The sequence below is a fragment of the Mercenaria mercenaria genome, chromosome 16 (assembly GCF_021730395.1).
Source record: "Mercenaria mercenaria strain notata chromosome 16, MADL_Memer_1, whole genome shotgun sequence".
NCBI lineage: Eukaryota > Metazoa > Mollusca > Bivalvia > Venerida > Veneridae > Mercenaria > Mercenaria mercenaria.
This window is the reverse complement of record NC_069376.1, coordinates 68,528,256-68,550,565: the sequence shown is the minus strand read 5'-3', so window position 1 is coordinate 68,550,565 and position 22,310 is coordinate 68,528,256. Positions and strand designations below refer to the sequence as shown.

The 22,310-nt window shown below is 36.1% G+C and overlaps 1 protein-coding gene across 2 annotated transcripts in view; it reads right to left on the bottom strand.

Moving 5' to 3' along the window:
- Positions 1-10,489: 10,489 nt before the first annotated feature.
- Positions 10,490-22,310, bottom strand: part of LOC123540183 (uncharacterized) — a 46,991-nt gene continuing 35,170 nt past the window's right edge. For both annotated transcript variants that reach the window (XM_045324993.2, XM_045324994.2), the window contains exon 5: positions 10,490-18,139. In XM_045324993.2, coding sequence (XP_045180928.2) covers positions 17,691-18,139 — 449 coding nt within the window. In that variant the 3' untranslated portion in view covers positions 10,490-17,690. The remainder of the gene's footprint in view (positions 18,140-22,310) is intronic.

Genomic DNA, 22,310 nt, shown 5'->3' with positions numbered 1-22,310 from the left:
TTAGTGGTCATTCGGAATACCCGAGTAGACAGTATTATTTTATCACGTGCGCACTGCGCCCTCGTGATATGATTCCTTCTCATATAAACTCCAATGATTTTATTCAATGACAAATCACTGTTTGAAATATGTAATTTCTTAAACAAATCTGTTTGATGGCGTCATACATATGTTATGATGCAAACGCTACCATTAACGGATCTACTGTTTACATGTACATGTATATTTGAAATTCCACAAAACGGCATTCCATCTCCAATCTGTACAGAGTTGTTTCCATTCATGGCACAGAACTGGACCGAACTTGTGTTATTGGCTTGAAGAGAACACACGTAGGCTTCTGTTTCACCTGTTGTTTCCAGTGTAAAGCGAATTATCAAAGAGGAGATAACGTCCTTTGGTCATATTCACCTTTTCTTCCACAATCAGTTGAAATCAACGGTTTTGTGAAATCTACGGTCAATATGTAGACAATTCACTGCAGAAACATCTACACTCTGCGAACATTATTAAGGAGACATTTTAAAGATATAACTCGAGTGAAGTTACTCGTTAATTAAACACATTTACACGATTTATGTAATATAAAACGGACAGGTTGTTGCTAAGAAACCACTGACGTCATTACTAATATTCACCTCGGATTACGTTGCACAAAAAGTTCATCTTTAGTTTAGTACTTGCCTAATATGGAAAATAACACCTCACAAATTTATAAGAAAAACATACACAGAGTTACTAGGCAACGTCTTCATGCGAGCTGTTGGTGGCACCAATAAGGTGCAAATTACAAGAAATTGCGCGATTTCATGTGAGAAAAAGTTTGATGTCTACCTGTATAGGTTTTACTGTGTAACATATATTCAGAAAAGTACAGACGTTACAAAATAATGTCATATGACCAGATTTACTTTTCAGTTAAGCAAACAAGAGGGCCATGAAGGCCTGTATCGCTCATCTGACCTATTCACCTAACGATCACCAAGGTTAACATTCTGACCAAGCTTCATTAAGATATGGTCATAAATGTGGCCTCTAGAGTGATAACAAGCTTTTCCTTTGATTTGGACTGGTGACCTAGTTTTTGACCCCACATGACCCAGATTCAAACATGACCTAAAGATCATCAAGATTAACATTCTGACTAAGTTTCATGAAGATACAGTCATAAATGTGGCATCTCGAGTGTAAAGCTTTTCCATTTGATTTGACCTGGTGACCTTGTTTTTTACCCCACATGACCCAGATTCAAACTTGACCTAAAGATCATCAAGATTAACATTTTAAGTTTCATGAAGATACAGTCATAAATGTGGCCTCTAGAGTGTTAACAAGCTTTTCCTTTGATTTGATCTAGTGACCTAGTTTTTGACCCAACCTGACCCAGATTTAAAATTGACCTATAGATCATCAAGATTAACATTCTGACCAAGTTTCATTAAGATATGGTCATAAATGTGGCTTCTACAGTGTAAACTTGCGTTTCCTTTGATTTGACCCGGTGACCTAGTTTTTGACCCCACATGACCCAGATTCAACATTGACCTAAAGATCATCAAGATTAACATTCTGACTAAGGTTCATGAAGATACAGTCATAAATGTGGCCTCTAGAGTGTTAACAAGCTTTTCCTTTGATTTGATCTGGTGACCTAGTTTTTGACCCCGGATGACCCAATATCAAACTCGTCCAATACTTTCTTGAGGGTAACATTCTGGCCAAGACTTAGGTTCATTAAATTTGGGCCCAAATTGTGACCTCTAGGTTGTTAACAAGCTTTTCCTTTGTTTGACCTGGTGACCTAGTTTTTGACCCCAGATGATCCAATATCATATTCGTTCAAGATTTTATTGAGGGTAACATTCTGACCAAGTTTCATTAAGACTGGGCCAAAATTGTGACCTCTAGAGTGTTAACAAGCTTTTCCTTTGATCTGACCTGGTGACCTAGCTTTTGACCCTGGATGACCCAGTATCGAACTCATCCAAGATTTTATTCAGGGTAACATTCTGACCAAGTTTCATTAAGATTGAGCCAAAATTGTGACCTCTAGAGTGTTAACAAGCTTTTCCTTTGATTTGACCTGGTGACCTAGTTTTTGACCCCAGATGACCCAATATCAAACTCATCCAAGATTTTACTGAGGGTAACATTATGACCAAGTTTCATTAAGATTGGGTCAAAATTGTGACTTCTAGAGTGTTAACAGTCAAATTGTTGACGACGGACAACTGACGAAGGACGACTGACGGACGGACGGACAGCGACGGACACAGGGGGATCACAAAAGCTCACCTTTGAGCACTTCGTGCTCAGGTGAGCTAAAAAGACCGGAACTGTGTTTATCATATATACCTGCACTGTTTGTACGTCACACTATTTACGTCATAGCGTCAAACGCCGTCACGGCGCGCTTGAATAGAAAGGCAAATATTTGGCGAATGTCTTCAAAGATGTATATGATAACCCTTGATAACATGTTAGAATTGCATTAGTAATTTGCTATTGTATAAAATCGTTGTTAATTGTACAAACGCGTATTATAACATTTCTCTGGCTGCAGTCTCGTGATATAATTCTTTTGCATCTGAACTCTTAAACAATGATTTTTTTTTAAACGTCAAATCACAGGGATATAATGTTTCTTAAACACCTCTGTGGTAGACCAAATGTTACGAATGCATCATAATTCGTGCAAAATACACGGCAAAAATATGCAACAACAGATTTAGGCACTATAACTTAAAATTCAAACTTCAAGAAAACTTTTTAAGATATAGCCTACGTGTAGTGAACTGCATCAAATTTTACAAAGATGAAAAAAGACATAATCGTTTTCGGAGAAAGTTATTTGAACCGAAAAAGAATGCTCATAGGAATGCCAGTCACAGAAAATTACTTCTGACTATAGTACTCTGTCGAGCACAATAGTTGTCAATTTTATTAATTTAGCTAATTTTAATTTTCGCAATTTAGCTTCTTTTACTCTTCACTTCTTACATTTTTGACTCTTTACTTTTAACTTCATTAAAACATCATTTGCTATCCACTTTTAACAATTTAACATCTTTTACTCGGTAATATTTACTTTATACAATTTATTTACCTTCTTTGATCTTTCACTAGTTACATAACACTTCTTTTTCAGATTTTTTCTTCAGTATTTACCTTCTTGATAGTATTTTACACTTCCTTATTTACAGTTTTACTCTTCACTATTTACCATCTCTTTAAACTAGAATGTGTCTGTAGGACACAGGGTGTGCCCCCATTGGTACATTTGTCACAAATAAGGGGCAATGATTCAAATGTTTGCAGAGTTAATGGGGTTTAGCCTAAAAAAACATTTTATGCAAAGGATTCATTATTCTAGGCCATATATTTTTGAGCTATGAGCATCACAAACAAAAAATCCACTATTTTGGCTATTTCAAGGGCCATAACTCTGTAGTAAGCACAAAGATTCTCAAGAAGAATGCCAAGTGTGAAAGGTCACATCATGATAAAGACTCAAGCAAGGTTTCATGAATTTACATTAAATACTTTTTGAGCTAGGCACATAATTAGGTGAAAATGTGCAGTTATTTACTATTTCAGGGGCCATAACTTAAAAAATAGGGGGTGGAGCCAGCAAAAAAACAAAAGGTGTGCAAGTTTATATCATGATAAAGACTTGTGCAAGTTTTCAATCATTTATATTAAATACTTCTTGAGCTAGGTGCGTCAAAAAATGAAAATGTGCATTTTTGACTATTTTAGGGGCCATAACTCTGAAAATAGGGGGCGGAGCCAGACAAAAAATAGTAGGCGCGCAGGTTCATATCATGACAAAGACTCATACAAGGTTTAATCAATTTATATCAAATACTTTTTGAGCTAGGCGCGTCACAAGGTGAAAATGGGCATTTTTGCCTATTTCAGGGGCCATAACTCTAAAAATAGGAGGCAGACTAAAATGAAAAATAGGAGGTGCGCAAGTTCATATCATGATTAAGACTCATGTAAGGTTTCATGAATCTATATCAAATCCTTTTTGAGCTAGGTGTGTCACAAGGTGAAAATGTGCATTTTTGACTATTTCAGGGGCCATAAATAAGGGGCGGAGCCAGATGAAAAATAGGAGGTGCGCAAGTTCATATCATGATAAAGACTCATGCAAGGTTTCATCAATTTATATCAAATACTCTTTGAGCTAGGCGCATCACAAACTTCGGACGGACGCATGGACAAGACCAAATCTATTTGCCCCCCACCACTCATGGGGGGCACAAAAAATGAATAACTGCAGTTTCTGTTTGAGAGGGTTTAGCATAATTTTTCTAAAGTAGTAAACTTCCATGCATGTAGTTAAGACAGATAAAATCGCATGTGCAAGTTAATGACAACTTCCCCATGTAAATCAAAGGTGGAGACAAATGACTTAAGACACATATCTGCCTCCAAAATACCCTACACATAGGAATCAAACAAACGCCTCTTGATTCATATTGCTCGTACTCATTTTTCCTTGCCTCTCTATGAGAAAGGCGAGTAATTTAGTAAAAATATGCTTTTGTGGTGTATTTAAAAGAAGTGCCATGTAAATAGGTTCTACCAAAGAAGTATAAAATACAAACAAGAGGACCATGAAGGCCCTGTATTGCTCACCTGACCTATTGACCTAAAGATCATCAAGATTAACATTCTGACCAAGTTTCATTAAGATATGGTTATAAATGTGGCCTCTAGAGTGTTAACTAGCTTTTCCTTTGATTTGACTTGGTGACCTAGTTTTTGACCCTACATGACCCAGATTCGAACTTGACCTAAAGATTATCAAGGTTAACAATCTGACCAAGTTTCATGAAGATACAGTAATAAATGTGGCTGACCCAGATTTAATCTTGACCTAAAGATCATCATCATTAACATTCTGACCAAGTTTAATTAAGATACGGTCATAAATGTGGCTTATACAGTGTTAACTAGCTTTTCCTTTGATTTGACCTGGTGACCTAGTTTTTGGCCCCATCTGACCAAGATTTTAAGTTGACCTAAAGATCATCAAGATTAACATTCCGACCAAGTTTCATTAAGATATGGGCATAAATGTGGCCTCTAAAGTGTTAACTAGCTTTTCCTTTGATTTGACCCAGTGACCTAGTTTTTGACCCCACATGACCCAGATTCGAACTTGACCTAAAGATAATCAAGATTAACATTCTGACCAAGTTTCATTAAGATATGTTCATAAATGTGACCTCTAGAGTGTTAACTAGCTTTTCCTTTGATTTAACCTGGTGTTCTAGTTTTTTATTCTACATGACCCAGATTCAAACTGGACCTAAAGATCATCAGGATTAACATTCTGACCAAGTTTCATGAAGATACAGTCATAAATGTGGCCTCTACAGTGTTAACAAGCTTTTCCTTTGATTTGACCTGGTGACCTAGTTTTTGACCCTAGATGACCCAATATCGAACTCGTCCAAGATTTTATTGAGGGTAACATTCTGACTAAGTTTCATTGAAATTGGGCCAAAATTGTCACCTTTTAGAGTGTTAACAAGCTTTTCATTTGATTTGACCTGGTGACCTAGTTTTTGACCCCAGATGACCCAATGTCAAACTCGTCCAAGATTTTATTGAGGGTAACATTCTGACCAAGTTTCATTAAGATTGGGCCAAACTTGTGACCTCTAGAGTGTTAACAGTCAAACTGTTGATGACGGACAGACGACAGACACAGGGCGATCACAAAAGCTCACATTGAGCAGCACTTCGTGCTCCGGTGAGCTAAAAAGAAGTATAAAATACACAGAGATCTATTTATTTTTATAGCTCTGGTTCTATTTTTTCCATTATTTAGTCACATTTTGGTGTAGAATGAATGCTCTGAAGGCATGTGTTGGAAATGTTCATAAGGTAACAATGACAAGGAGTTAAAAGACTGGACAAAAGCCAAATTATTTTTATATTAGTGTTGCACTCACTCACTAGTGATTGTGACACATCATCTTGTTATGTTGAATGTTTGAATATCTATCCACTCTATAAGTATCCAAACAAACAAAAGTTAAAGACCAGATATATACAAGAGTTGTCACAGGAGACAGGGTGCTCGACTATTTCGATGTTGGATAGTGAAATTGGGAAGCTGGAGCTGTCACTGGAGTGTTTAATGACTCAAATGTGGACTAAAGCTTATGTCCAAAACATTAAATCAGTATAAAAGGGACATAATTCATAGAAAACTTCTGCAGAAGTAATCCACCACGTGTCATATCATGTGGCTGATAATTCAGAACAAATGTTTTAAGTTTGAATCAAATCTATCTAGTAATACTGGGGATATAGCAAAAGTGCATCACAGCTTGAACCAGAAATGCTATTATTAACAAGAGCTCGTAGAACATGAAATGCCGCCCTTGATGCATTCAGTAATTGCACAAGGAATAGAAATTATTTGGTCACTGTTCACAAAAGTTCTACTGTTCTGGGTGACCTTGACCTTTGACCTCAAAATCTATATGGGTCATCTGCTGATCATGATCAACCTCTCTTATCAAGTTTCGTGATCCTAGGCCCAAGCGTTCTTAAGTTATCATCCGGAAACTGTTTAACTGTTCGGATCAATGTGACCCTGACCTTTGACCTACTGACCTCAAAAAACAATAGCAGTAATCTGCTAGTCATGATTAACCTCCCTATCAACTTTCGCGATTCTAGGCCCAAGCATTCTTGAGTTATCATCTGGAAACTGTTGAACAGTTCCTGGTCACTGTGACCATGACCTTTGACTTAATAACCTCAAAGACAACAGGGGTCATCTGCTGGTCATGACCAATCTCCCTATCAACTTTTATGATCCTAGGCCCAAGCATTCTCTAGTTATTATCCAGAAACTGTTTAACTGATCCGGGTCATTGTGACCTTGACCTTTGACCTCAAAATCAATAGGGGTCATCTGCTGGTCATGACCAACCTCTCTATCAACTTTCATGATCCTAGACCCAAGCATTCTTGAGTTTCCATCCGGAAACCAATTAGTCGACGGACATACCCACCGGCATCTGCTAAACAATATACCCCACCTTCAAAGAAGGTGGGGGGGGGGGGGGGGGGGGGGGGGGCATAATAACTGAGATAAAGTGAAAGTGCACCAAAACTTTTAACCTGAAAATTTTAAGTAAAAAGGGGGAATAATTCATGAAATATTTGTGCCACAGTTATGACTCTTGTGCCATATGATGTGGGTGATGATGAGGAGTAACTATTTTTATTACTAAGTTTGAAGCAATTCCATCAAGTAATAACAAAGATAAAAGGAAAGTGCATCAAAACTTTAACAAAGGTGCGGACACGGTAGGACATCGACGCCGATGCCGGGTCGAGTAGGATAGCTCTCCATACTTTGTATAGTCAAGCTAAAAATGACCTAAAATCTTCGATACTTAATTATGATAAGTCAGTGAGTTGGGTTTTACGGCGAATCAACACAAAATGGTCATATATCACCGAAAATTATGATAAACACCTTAAACACCTTTGAGTTAAGGTCCGGTGTCTTGCCCATCGCACACGGTCTTGTTATGGTGGTCTTTTACGCCAAATTATTATGAAATTAGAGCATGTATGACAAAGTGCTAGGCCAGACACAGGAACATACATGTACACTGACTGACACACACATTGACAAAGGAAAACATTAATTGTTACTATTACACTGTGTAAATAAAAATGTTCGTATTTGTCACTCCAACTATAAAGGAGTAGCTTTAGACCAGTCTACCAAAATCAGACACAGAATTTTTTTGTTTTTGTCTTGTTTTACTGATTTAGCATCAGTTTTTCATCTGCATTTCAGCTATGCCATATGTGTCAGCAAATTGTGTTCCTGGATTATTTACCAGTAGACTTATTCTCCAGAAGTAACTAACAAATTCTGTCAAACGAAACAAATGCTGCACCGAAGGACTCTATTTTAACTAGCTCAGGAGGTTTAAGAATTGAACAAAACTGGTGATACACTGATATTTTTAATAAAGATATAAAGTATACTATCCTATTATACTTAAAGTGGAATATTTCACAACAATTTTATATGCTTTCCTATGGATTCATATACACAGTTAATAAAGAAACGAGAGATCACAGAGTGATCCTGGCGCCCACCATTGAGCCATTTTTGAATGTTCCAAATTTTAAGACTAGCTCAAGGTCAAAATCAAGGTTAAAGTTTATTTTGGTACACAATACTGTGCATGTGGCCCAAATTTGAAAGCTGTAGCTTGAGAAATGTGAAAGTAGGTCATTAGATCAATTTCAAGGTCAAAGTTCATTTCGGTACACAAAACTATGCATGTGGTCGAAATTTGAAAGCTGTAGCCTGAGAAATGTGAAAGTAGGTCATTAGATCAATTTCAAGGTCAAAGTTCATTTTGGTACACAAAACTATGCATATGGTTGAAATTTGAAGGCTGTAGCTTGAGAAATGTAAAACTGGTCACTAGGTCAAAATCAAGGTCAAATTTCATTTCAGAACACAAAACTATGCATGTGGTCTAAACTTGAAGCCTGCATCTTCAAAAATGTGGAAGTAGGTCACTCGGTCAAATTTCATTTCAGAACACAAAACTATGCATGTGGTCCAAATTTGAAACCTGCATCTTCAAAAATGTGAAAGTAGGTCACTAGGTCAATGTCAAGGTCAAAGTTTGTTTCGGTACACAAACCTATGCATGTTGTACAAATTTGAAGGCTGTAGCTACAAAAATGTGAATATAGGTCACAAGGTCAAGATCAAGGTCAACTCATGTCAAGGTTCGTCTTGCCATTCAAAATTATACATGTGGTCCAAACTTGAATGTTGTAGGTTATGGACAAGAAGATTTTTAAGGTTTTTCCCTATAAGTCTGTATGAACCATGTGACCCCCGGGGCGGGCCGTATTTGATCCTAGGGGGATAATTTGAACAAACTTGGTAGAGAACCACTAGCTGTTGCTACATTACAAATATCAAAGCCCTAGGCTTTCTGGTTTGGACAAGAAGATTTTCAAAGTTTTTCCCTATGTAAATCTAAACCATGTGACCCCCAGGGCGGGGTCATATTTGACCCTAGGGGAATAATTTGAACAATCTTAATAGAGGACAACTAGATGATGTCACACACAAAATATCAAAGCCCTAGGCCCTGTGGTTTTGGACAAGAAGTGTTTCAAAGTTTTTCCCTATATAAATCTATGTAAATTATAAAGAAAAACAACAAAGGGCCATAACTCACTTGAAAATTGTTGAACCTGTCTGATTTTCAGGGGGACACAACTAGGGTACCAATACATCATTCTGACAAAGTTTGGTCAAAATCCCCCCAGTAGTTTCTGAGGAGATGCAATAACGAGAAATTGTTAACCGACAGACCACGGACGCAGAGTTATTTGAATAGCCCATCATCTGATGATGGTGGGCTAATAAATCAGAATTGTAACAGCTGATACATCTATCACAGTATATGTAATGTTTGTTTTGGTTTTAACACAGTTTTTCAACAGTATTTCAATTATGTAACAGTGGGCAGTTAACCTAACCAATGTTCCTTGACTTGCACCAGTACAAACCTGTTTCCCGTAAGTAACTGCCAACTTCTCCACATGAATCAGAGGTGGAGGACGAATGATAGTAGACACAGTCTTTTATCAAATCATAAAGCTCTCCCTGCTGAGCTAAGCGGGCGGGTCATAAATGTAATGTAGTCACACAAAACCTGAAGTCTACACATGCTAAGTATGGTCATGGAAAATTATAAGAAACAAAATCACATGTAGAAAATCACAATGTTTTTTTTTGCATAGACTGACAAATCACACCTCCATCTTAAGAACTAAATGTTAAAAAATTATCAGCTACACCTAAAATATATGTAGTTCATGCTATTTAGTGATACTCATCATTTTTATCATATTAATGAATTCTAAACTGTAAAGAATATAAGTTGTAAACAAACACTTTGCCCAATTCATCCCACAACTTGATGCAAACAAATGAGGAATGGAAAAAAAAAGGTAAAAAATAAAAATGCCATCAATTTTGTTCCATTTCTGTTAAATTGTTCTGGTCCAGCAAACTATTTGTAAATAATTAAAACTAATTAAACCATCAATTTTCTTCTTTGGTCCAAAATTTTATTTTCAAAGGGGATCCATTGTCACTGTCCTATAGCTTATATAAATAGCACAATCTGTTTCACAAGACGGCTAAAGATCGCTGGAATTAAAGTGACATGCCTAAAAATGATCATACAAATACAATGACTTAAAAAGATTGCAACAACTATCATTTTATGAACTTTTACTAACATAATATTTAGCTGGGTTTTTTTTTTTTTTATTCTTCATACACATTTTATTTCAAAATGTTTAGGAATATATACACATTGAATAAACATGCAGCTTATATGCTGTATTTAAAATACTCTATTGGATGGAATGATATTGATCAAATATACAATACTCTTCATAAAAATAAGGAATTGATTAATTCCACATAATGAAGCATTTTACTGGAATAAGCAAATATAAATATGACACAATAAATCTGCTATATAACTTTGTTAAAAGGTTGGTTCACATATTTTATAACTGGTCTTTTAAAGGGAATCATAAACCCACACATCTTAAGACGAAAAATAATTTGTCTAAAAAAATTCATAAAAAGTGAGTACTCTGAAAGTGACTAGTGGTACCAACTTATCGACACATTTTTTGCAAGATATTCTTACAAGTAACCAATAATATAGCAAGGGCGTAGGAGCTGGGGCAGCAGGGGCGGCACCTGCCGCCCCAATATTTAGAGGAGCAGCGAAATGCCGAACTCGTAAATTTTTGAAAAGGCTAGATAATATAATTGAAAATAAATACAGCGGTCTTTCATTTATCATGAAGTGCATCGGCGACTATTATGTGCACAGAATCTTGTCATATCGCTGACACCTTGCTAGATCACCTTGGTGACAGGGTATTGTACAAAATCGGTAATCCGCAACGAACAAGGTCGCTGTATTTTCACGCCCCTCAGACTCGGATTATAGGCAATACATTAATTTAATTAATGAAAGTTAATCGTTTCTAATTGCTTACTGCCAAAATTGCAATTAATGTTGTGTCTCAAATTCTGCTGATAAAGGAAAGTATATTGAGTAAAACACAAACGCAAATCGGGATCTTTAGATGTCTTTACATAAAATATATTAAATTAAATATCTTTGACACTTAAACATATTGTTTGAAAATCAAAGGCACCAGTCATAATGATTAAATTCAACGCATAAAATGTAGAAAAATCTTCACAGATTTTACCGATTAACAAGTATTACAGCTTCTACATAAAAATATAAAAGGCCAATCAGCCTCGCAATTTTGCATTTCAAAATTGATCATTTGATAAAAAGAACTCTGGATTCAACCCTCAATAGTTCAAAGAAAACAGTGAACTGCGACTAAAATGCTATAAGGATTGGATAACCCCTTTAAGTCAGAGTCTTGTGCTCAATCCTCCCCCACCCCTACTTAGACATTACTGGTTTGACCTTGGCAAGACATTGTCCGTATCTTATTTATCGTACCGCCATTACAGTGTTTAAACATAGTAAACTGTAAATAGGGGTGAAAACTCGGGAAAAAAAACCCGAGTATGTTCAACAGGTACTGAGCAGTCCAAGAAGTCGCCAGATTGTACCATTTACTCTAGCTATATGCAAAAATTTCCCGGCGCCACCCCAGACCCCGTTCATAGGAGGGGGAAACCCCTCCCAAAAGCTCCCCCTCTGCCGCCCCAATGCTCAAATCGTCCCTACGCCCCTGTATAGTGCAGGAGCTGGTAAACTGTTGCAACATCTTTTTAAAAAATGCAGAAAATTTACATTTTTCTTGCATTTTTTACCAATATATCATCCACTTTATCATTTTTCTGTGTCATATAATATACATTCTGTGCCAAATTGGTGGAAATGAACATGCCCAAACTGTGAGTGAGTAGCTTTAATGGTACAATTAAGATTAGCATATCTGCTCATCTACTGAATGGATTTTAAAGGATTATTTGCATGCCACCAAAGATAACATAATTCCTTTTATATAATCTTTTGTACTTATGTCTAGATTTTAGTGTAACTTTGGATGCCTAAATCAGATGTCTAGATGCATAACGTTATGAAATTCTCATTAAGTAAAATAATTTGTATCGAGAAATATACTACAAAGAACAAAGTGCGACTACAGTTTTCATCCTATTTTAAGCTAATAATTTAAAATTCATACACAATGTATGAGGGGGCGGAGCTATATCTCTCACAGTGTGAAAATACAGATTTCATATTTTCACAGTGTGAGTGATGAGATATAAAAATATTTAACTGATAGAATACAGTATTTCATTAGTTAGCATAAAATAAATATCTGTCTACCTGAGAAAGCAATAAAAGACCTGTTTCAAAATATGTGACCCAACCAGTATTATTTATCACAGGCTATTCTATAATCATTTATTATATAAAAATATATATATATATATATAAACGCATATAAAACACACAATTAATGATCTCGTTTACACGATTACTTAAAAATCTAACAATATATCCAGAAATTTAAAAGATACGGCATCTTAGGTGCCATTTAAAAACAGAACAGGACGGTTTATCACCAGTTTTTCTGATGACCTGCAATTATAAGTTACGCTACTGATACATCATCTGACATACAAAGACAATATACATACAATGGAAACATAATAATTTCATTCTGAATAATGTATAACTTTAAAAATAACAAGAGCTGTCCGTACGACAGCACACTAGACTTTTCTCAGTGCTTGGCTCTGAATTAGAGTTTTGTTAGTAAAAACTTTATAAACCAAAACATCTTAAGTTAAAAAGGGACATACCTCTGTCAAAATTCAAATCTGAGTTATGGGGATTGTTTCTCTTGGTGTAGACTTAGATAGTAAATAACTATTTTAAGTTTCAAGTCAAAAGCTTTGTTAGTAACAGAGATATCTGACATTATTAAAAACTTTAACCAACAGAGACCGTGATGCTGACGCCGGGGTGAGTGCAATAGCTCTACTTTTCTTCCGAAAAGTCGAGCTAAAAAAACTACACTGTGTTGAAGGTATGTCATAAAATCTTTGAAAGGTAACTACATTACTTTCATTTTCTGATTGCTCAATTGGTCACTTACTAATGACATTGGTCCAGAATATAGGCAAAATCTTTCCACCTCTGCCGCCTTAATTCTACCAAGGACAAAATCCCCTGTTCATTTTCATTTCTCACAGTCAAAAACTTACGTTAGATAAAAGTGTGCCAATGCCTTTTAGTTAAGTTTTAAAGAAAAACACTTCAACAACACAAGGCAAACTTCATTTTTCCTCTTATCAATGAGTTCATTATTAACACGAAGGTATAGCTGCACACCTGGGCGAAAAACTGTCATTTCTACAGAACATAATCATATAAATATATTTCTGTAAATTATGTCATATTGATTTCTGCCTACCTGTAACATCAAATGTGCCAGACTAGCACATCTCTCAATTATAGGATGGTAAAAATGGGATATGTGCTAGAAAGGAGACAAGAATACAATTATTTTAAAGGTGTGTCTGGAGTGGGAATAACATGATTTGCAAAGTAAAAACATGAAAAATACAATCTTCACAAGAATTTCTAATTATCTTACCCTGTCTATAGAACAAATGAATTACATTCATTCTGGCATATATATGTCAGGTTAGCAAAATAATGAAAATTTATGTGATCACAGTAAGAAATAATTGATCAATTTTAACTAAGCATGCCAGTCAAATTATAAGAAACATCATTTCCACAATAATCAAAACAACTTCTCCACAAGAAACAGAACAGGTAGAGAACAACAAATGATTTTTTGACTTTTGTCTTTTTTGTCAAATCAGCATGGAGAGTGCCCTCACAAACTGGTTATCAAATCCAGTATTAAATACAAGACTTTTGATCTAACTATCCACTTTATTGGTGAATGTTTTTCATTCAGTTTAAAAGGGTTCACAGGTTGTGGTGGTCATAAATGACTGTATTTGATAACTTGCCCAGTCTCTATCAATTAGGGCTAAGATGAGTACATGAGGAGGTCATTATCTTCTGACCTTGCTTCTGACCAACTTTGGTGAACATCCATTCAGCAGTTCATTCAAAGCTTGTGTAAGGTGTAATCTTTAGCTCAAACCAGAGTTAGATCCAACCAAGAGTGCTGCAGATCTCAAAAAAATCTCCAGGGAAAACCATACAAGAGTCTGGAGGAGATCCATTAAATGGTTCATGAGAAGTTGTTTTAAAAATCAATTTTTTTTTAGCTCTGGCAGTCCCAGCAGAGTCCAAGCAAAACCATATGAACACAAGAGAGGTTCATACCAGGATGCTCCAGACAAAGCTTGATGAAGATCAATCAAGTGGTTCGTGATAAGAAGTCGTTTAAGCTTCTTCAACTTTTAGGTCAAGTAATAAAGTCCACCATCTAAGCTCTAATAAGCTCAACCATTTAAACAAATTTGAAAGCATATCATACAAGAATGCTACAGACAAAGATCTATTAATTGGTTCCCGAGAAGATATTATTGGAAGATTTTTTTTTTCTATTTTTAGCTTTAAAATGGGCCAAGTAGATTCATTTGAGCAAAGCTCAAAAAAAGTTCACACCAGGATTCTACAGTTCAGCCTAGATTTTTTTCTTTGTGGTCCTTTAAAGTGGTCAAGTAAAATTATTTTGAACAAACCTAAAAGAGAAAGATACAATGTTGCTACATACCAAGTATGTATACACTATATCATTAGTGTGGTTTATGAGAAAAAGAGTTGTATAAATACTTTTTTCTATCATGGCCCTTACAGTTCCTAAAAAAGGCCAAGATGAACCATTTGAACAAAACTGAAAGAAGACCATACAAGGATGCTACCATGCTTAACCATAATTCCAATTTTCTAAGTTTATGAAGGTAAAAATTCTGATAAAATGATAGACAGAAAGATTCTTTTATTTCCTCCAATATTGGAGAGCTGATAAAAAATAATAACAAAAAAAAACAAAAAAAACTTTTCCAACATATGGCACTTTACAGCTTTTTTTCAAGTAAAATGGACCTAAATAAAAAATTCAATTAAGAAATGTCAATTTTTCTTTTCAAAATGAAAGCAGACAAGAAAAAATATTCTTTCACAGATTATAAAACCAGGCAAAAAATATGTAATGCTTGCTGAGGAATATCCAGTTACTCTCCATCATGTCTTAGTGACCTGGCACTACCATTCTGGAAAACATTGTCAATTTGTTTAGAAAATGAGGGAAAAAACTGTCTGTCATATTACCGATATAGATTTACTTTTCTCAATCCCAGTAAATTAATTTCTGAGATAGATCTAAATATTTCAGATTTACTGGAGAAAATACGGAATCTGTCAATTAGACATAAAACTGAATGATTTGTACAAAACTAATATGACACACCTAAATGCCTGTATCAACCATAACATACTGCTGCTGAAATTCCTACTTAAATATACCAATGCCATATGTTCTATTTGCAGCAACTTTCTTAATCCTTACCTTGCTAAATTTTCATAATGAACTTGTCCATCTTACAATTTGGGCAGTACCATTTATTATTTGAAGGGGTGTTCACTGAAAATTTAATGACTGAATAGCGAACAGTGCAGACCATGATCAGCCTGCACAGATGCAGGGTGATCTTGGTCTGCACTGGTCGCAAAGGCAGAATCACTTGCCGCCAGCAGGCTAAAGGTTAATAACATAATGTTTTTTCTGACTTGTAAGAATTGTGTGTGCACATAGTTGCAGGTTTTCTTTCATGTCTCGAGCTGTCAAAATTCATAAAATTTATTCACACATTCAAAATGTACTTGTAACACCAAAGTCTAAAGTATTAAAGATGTAGGTTTACATAATGAGCAACACACTGTTAATGTTATCAAACATATTTAGAGCAAAAGATTACGTAATGAGGTTAAGTTCAAGTAGTATGCACATACAAACACAAAATGGCAGGGCTTTTCTTATATGTAAAAGCTCTCAACACGTAAATTTTCGTCAGAATTTACAAAAACAAAAGGAGGAGTCAATTTTGAATTTTAGAGCCTACATGACTAAATCAACAAGAGCGCGTAGAACACGAAATGCCCCCCTTGATGCATTCATTAATTGCACAAGGAACAGAAATTATTTGGTCACTGTACACGCAAGTTCTATTGTTCTGGGTCAATGAGACCTTGACCTTTCACCTATTGACCTCAAAATCAATAGGGGTCATCTGCTGGTCATGATTAACCTCCCTATCGACTTTCACCGATCCTAGGCCCAAGCATTCTTGAGTAATCATCCAGAAACCATTTAACTGTTCCGGGTCACTATGACCTTGACCTTTGATCTACTTATCTAACAAACAATAGGGGTCATCTGCTGGTCATGACCAACCTCCCTACCAATTTTCATGATCCTAGACCCAAGTATTCTTGAGTTTAACTGTTATGGCTCACTGTGACCTTGACCTTTGACTTACTGACCTTAAAATCAATAGGGGTCATCTGCTGATCATGATAAATTTCCCTATCAACTTTCACGATCCTAGGCCAAAGCATTCTCAAGTTATCGTCAGGAACGGTTTAACTGTTCCGGGTCACTGTGACCTTGACCTTTGAACTACTGACTCAAAATCTATAGGGGCCATCTGCTGGTCATGATAAAACTTACTATCACCTTTCGTGATCCTCGGCCCAAGAGTTCTTGAGTTATCATCCGGAAATCATTTAACTGTTCTGGGTCACTGTGACCTTGACCTTTTACCTACTGGCCTCAAAATCAATAGGGGTCATCTGCTGCACATAATTAGCATCCCTATCAACTTCCATGATCCTAGGCCCAAGCATTCTTGAGTTATCATCCAGAAACCATTTAACGGTTCTGGGTCACTGTGACCTTGACCTTTGACCTACTGATCTCACAATCAATAGGGGTCATCTGCTGGTCATGACTAACCTCCCTATCAACTTTCATGATCCTAGGCCGAAGCATTCTTGAGTTATCATCCGGAAACCGTTTATCTGTTCTGGGTCACTGTGACCTTGACCTTTGATCTACTGATCTCAAAATCTATAGGGTTCATCTGCTGGTTATGACCAACCTCCCTATAAACTTTCATGATCCTAGGCTCAAGCGTTCTTGAGTTATCATCTGGAAACGGATTGATCTACATACCGACCTACCAACAGACAGACTGACATCTGCAACACAATATACCCCTCCTTCTATGAAGGGGGCATAAAAACACTCATTCAGGTCTAAGTTTTACTAGAAGAAGCAGAATTTTAAGAATGATTTCAATTTTGGCAATATCATAGAGCGGGGTTTACTTATGATGTGGTATTTTATTTACTAAACGATAATTTTCAATTTCATCCATGATAAATAATATGTATTGTGGCATTACATGTATACAGTTTTTGTGATCAAGCTGAATAACCCATTTATTCTATCAAAATCTTGGTTAAGGGTTATAAAACAAGTTTGGAGACCAGTCTAACCTCTATGGCACCTGGCTGAATGATGCAAAGCTCAATCTGAAACCTGACCAATAGTAAGACAGCATTCAGAGATTGGATTCGAAACTACTTATTTTGAAATTGTGTATTTTCATACAGCTCTAAGTCCATGTCTTTCATGTTCTCATAATCTTCTAAGTCTTTATCATCATCTTCTTTAGGCTTTTGTTTGCCTTTAGGTCTTTCACTGCCTTTAATATGTAATTCTTTAGTGTTTTCATAGTCTTCCAAGTCAGAATTATCTCCCTTCACATTGTCAGACTGGGCAACAGGTGCATTTTCATACACTTCCAGTCCATCTTCCTGACTGGTTTCATGACCAGTTCTTTTTGCTGCTTTTCTCCCTTGTGGAATTTGACTGTAATTAATATTTTCATAATCCTCTAGGCCAGCATCGTGTTCCAAGTTGACACCTGTAGTATTGGGTTCAGTTGAAGGAACAGATCCCTTTGGACTTCCTGACATATCAATGTAATCTATTGGTACATGTGCTGGTGTGACAGGCACACTTTTCTCTAGAAATAGAAAAAAAAGATGACTTGAAAATTTAACCATCCTGCTGTTGTTGTCACAACAAAATCTTACACCCCAATACATTTTACAGTGTGTTATATTTTATCATTATGTTTTATGCTGTTTTCACTTCTGGGCCAAGTGGTTAAGGGTGCTCAAATTACTTGCACACCTCTAATGTGGACCGCAAAATTTTGCATGGGGTATAGAATTCTTCACGTAAGGGGTTTATGGAAGGTTTGTGATTCTATCCAGGTGCTCGACCATGATGAAATAATGCCCCCGAGGGGCAACTTGGGTCTTCCTCAACCATGAAAAGCTGGAAAAGTTGCAGTAAGACCTAAATTGTGTCAATGTGACACTGAATCCAACAAAAAAAGTCATGTAATATTGTTTGCAAAAACCAGTAACTTTTGTACTTAAGCACTGACTATCAGCCCTCCTTCAATTTATAATCATCATAATAATAATGACAATAATAATAATGATAAGAATAATTATTATTATTAATAACTTTATAATAATATAAAGAAAGTCACATAAAGACATATTACAACAGTTATAAAATATATTACAAATCATAAATGCTGCCAATTACAGTATAACAGTACAAATACTAGAGATGCTTTTGAGAAAAACGCATGTCTCCCACAACTGCCTAAGCATCTAAATAGTAAGTCAGTCTTTATATACTGTTTACTTAATCCACATGTGCATGCGCTTTCTACACACTAAAATGATGCCTATACTAGTAGTATAGGCGCCGGTTTAGGGGTAAAACTGTGCAAAAAATCTGAGTGGTTTTGGTAAATCAAGGGCCATAATTCCGAAGTGCCTAGGCCGATTTGACTAGTTATCGAACTTGGCCAAGCACTTATTGGCAGACACATTTTGTTGAAGTTTGGTGAAGATCGGATGAGGAATGTTTGATTTAGAGTGCAGACAAGCTTTGTGACAGACAGACAGACATACTGGAGTAAATCAATATGTCTCCCACACCACTGTGTGGTGGGAGACATAATAAGCAGTAAGTGAACAGAGATAAGATCATTTACTTAAGTTTAAACAAAACCCATTACCTAATCAATATCTGATTAACCCCCTTCATTCGTTTTTGTTGGGTTTAACATCGCACTAACACAAGTATAGGTCATACGGTGACTTTCCAGCTTTAATGGTGGACAAAGACCCCAGGAGCCCCTCAGTGCATTATTTCATCATGGGCGGGCACCTGGGTAGAACCAATGACCTTCGTAAGCCAGCTAATTGGCTTTCCAACATCCAAGTGTGGCTCAAACCCACATTGGTGAGGGGCAAGAGATTCAAAGTCAGAGACTTTAACCATTCGGCTACAGAAATCCTTTTACCACCTTTAAGATTCAAAGTACCTTTAAACTAAAATTAAACAAACAAATCAACATAAAAATAAATTCATGAATGATTTTTCTATAATCACAACGAAAAAGGAGAGATGTATTATACATTCAATCTGGACAAACACTGCCGCCATCAAATCCTTAAAAAAAAAAACCCAACGTTTTATTGATTCATACAAAATGTTAAGGTACTCCGATAAACAGTCTCACATAAAAAAGAAAGAAAAAAGAAACAGTATTAACAGAGAAGCTAGCAGTTTATTCAGCAGATCCATACAGCTGATTTTTTTACTGTGAAATAACTTATATTCATGGAGGAGTTATTTTCATGGATTTATGTGGATTAGTCAATCCGCAAAGTTAAATCCAAATCAAAGAATAAAACTCCTTTCCTGTTCAAAGTTTGACTCTCATGAAATCATGTCCACACAGAATAGCTGTGTAGGTGTAACACAGGCAGTTTCATGCCCAAGGAATAAAATCATTTCCCAGTATTTGTTTTCAAAGGAAGAAAGTGAATCAACACAATGGATATTTTGTGGAACAAGAGCTTGTAGAACAAGAATTATGCCCCCTTGATGCATTCAGTAATTGCACAAGGAACAGAAATTTGGTCACTGTGCACTGGACATTTGACAAAATTACTGAATTCAAATCAATAGTCATAAGTGACCTCTGTATCAAATGAGATCTTAGACCAAAGCAATCTCTAGTTATCTGACAAAATAAATTATACTGTTCTGGGTCAATGTGACTTTGACCTACTGACCTAAAAATCAATTGGAGTCATCTGATAGTCATGATCAACCTCCCTAATATATTTTGTGATCCTAAGCCCAAACATACACAAGTTATCATCCTGAAATGATTTAACTGTTCCGGGTCACTGTGACCTTGACCTACTGATCTCAAAATCAATAGGGGTCATGACCAACCTTCCTATGAAATTTAATGATCCTAGGCCTAAGCATTCTCAAGGTGTCATCTAGCAACGGTTTAACTGTACCAGGTCACTGTGACCTACTGATCTCACAATCTAAAGGGGTCATTTTGCTTGTCATGACTAACCTCCCTATCAACGTTCATGATCCTAGGCCCAAGCGTTCTCAAGTTATCATCTGGAAACAGTTTTACTGTTTCAGGTCACTGTGACCCTGACCTTTGACCCGCTGACCTCAAAATCAATACAGGTCATCTGCTGGTCATGCCAAACCTTCCTGTCAACTTTCATGATCCTAGGCCCAAACATTCTTGAGTTATCATCCAGAAAGCGTTTAACTGTTCTGGGTCACTGTGACACTGACCTTTGACCTACCAACTCCAGATCAATAGGGGTCATCTGTTGGTCATGACCAACCTCCCTATCAACTTCTATGATCCTCGGCCCAAGCATTCTTGTGTTATTATCCGGAAACAAATTGGTCAAAGGACCAACCAACAGATCGACAAACAGACATCTGCAAAACAATATACCCTACCCTCCTTGAATGGGGGCATAACAATATCCCACACTTTAGCATTTATATCTACACCACCACTTACTTAAATGCCTATGAAAAGCCCCCTCCCCCCCGCCATACACCCACACCCAAGTGTCTTCCTTTTCAGCACTTCAAAATTAATATCCACACTTTTATGGTTATCAATAATTCCATATCATAAATAATTATTATTGCAGTACTAGTAACGTAGTTACAAAGTGAGCCCAGGTGTAGAAATATATTATTATCATCACTGAAAGATTAATATACTCAAGATTTCTCATATCAATCGTACAAATTAATCTTTTTTTTTGGACAGAATATCAAATTCTGTTTAATTTCCTTTACAATGATTATTTTAAAGGCTGAAGAGTAAATAAATTGAAAAAAAAAAACACCATGCAGTCATATAAATTAATGTCAAATTCATGACATCATTTCAATATACCTAATTTGTTTAAATTTCTTAGTAATTGAATAGCAAGAGACCCATGATGGCCCTAGACCGCTCACAGAAGTTTCACAGCTTGAGAGTAGGATGACATCTTTATATATTACTTCTTAAATAGCAAGTCATTATACCCAACCACCATATTATCCCTCTGCCCTCCACTCCTATATTTCAAGAGAAAAATATTTTGACCAAGTCTCGTAAAGGAGCATGTAGAAAATGTTGCCTTACTAGTGTTAACCCTAACCCTGCTAAATTTCTATGCTTTCAATTTGAACAGTACCATTATCTGTTAAAAAGGGGTGCAGCTGTTCATAATGATACATGCAAGTTTATTTACCTTTATCAAAGTACATATGACTTTGCATATTTTATGCATAAATTATAAATTGAAACATAAGGCTTACAAAAAGCTTTCAGAAAACTTTAAACATTTACTTTATAAACTCGATGACTTGTTCTCCATTACCTATGGTTAGTAAAGTTTACTGCAGATTACATGAAAATTACAACTCAAAACAAAGTTCCAGTCTCATGAGTCTGCTCTGTAGTTTTCTTCTGTTTATAATGCAGGTTTACAGAAAAATAGTAGCATCTAGCCTAAACAAACAGGCTGCTTGCAAAACCTTTAAAAACTCAACAATTTGCCTATTTACCCTGTACAGTCTCCAAGGGGACTATTATATCCCTAACGGCAAACTTTATGTTATGGTTTATATGCAAATTGTAGGTTTAATTAAAAAGCTAATGCCAAGCAGGTCTGGAAAATGAGAATCTAAACAAAGGGGTCATGATGGCCCTAGATAACTCACCTGAATTTCACAGCTGGTTTGAATGGTTTTAGTAGGGGGTTATGCAAGGAAAA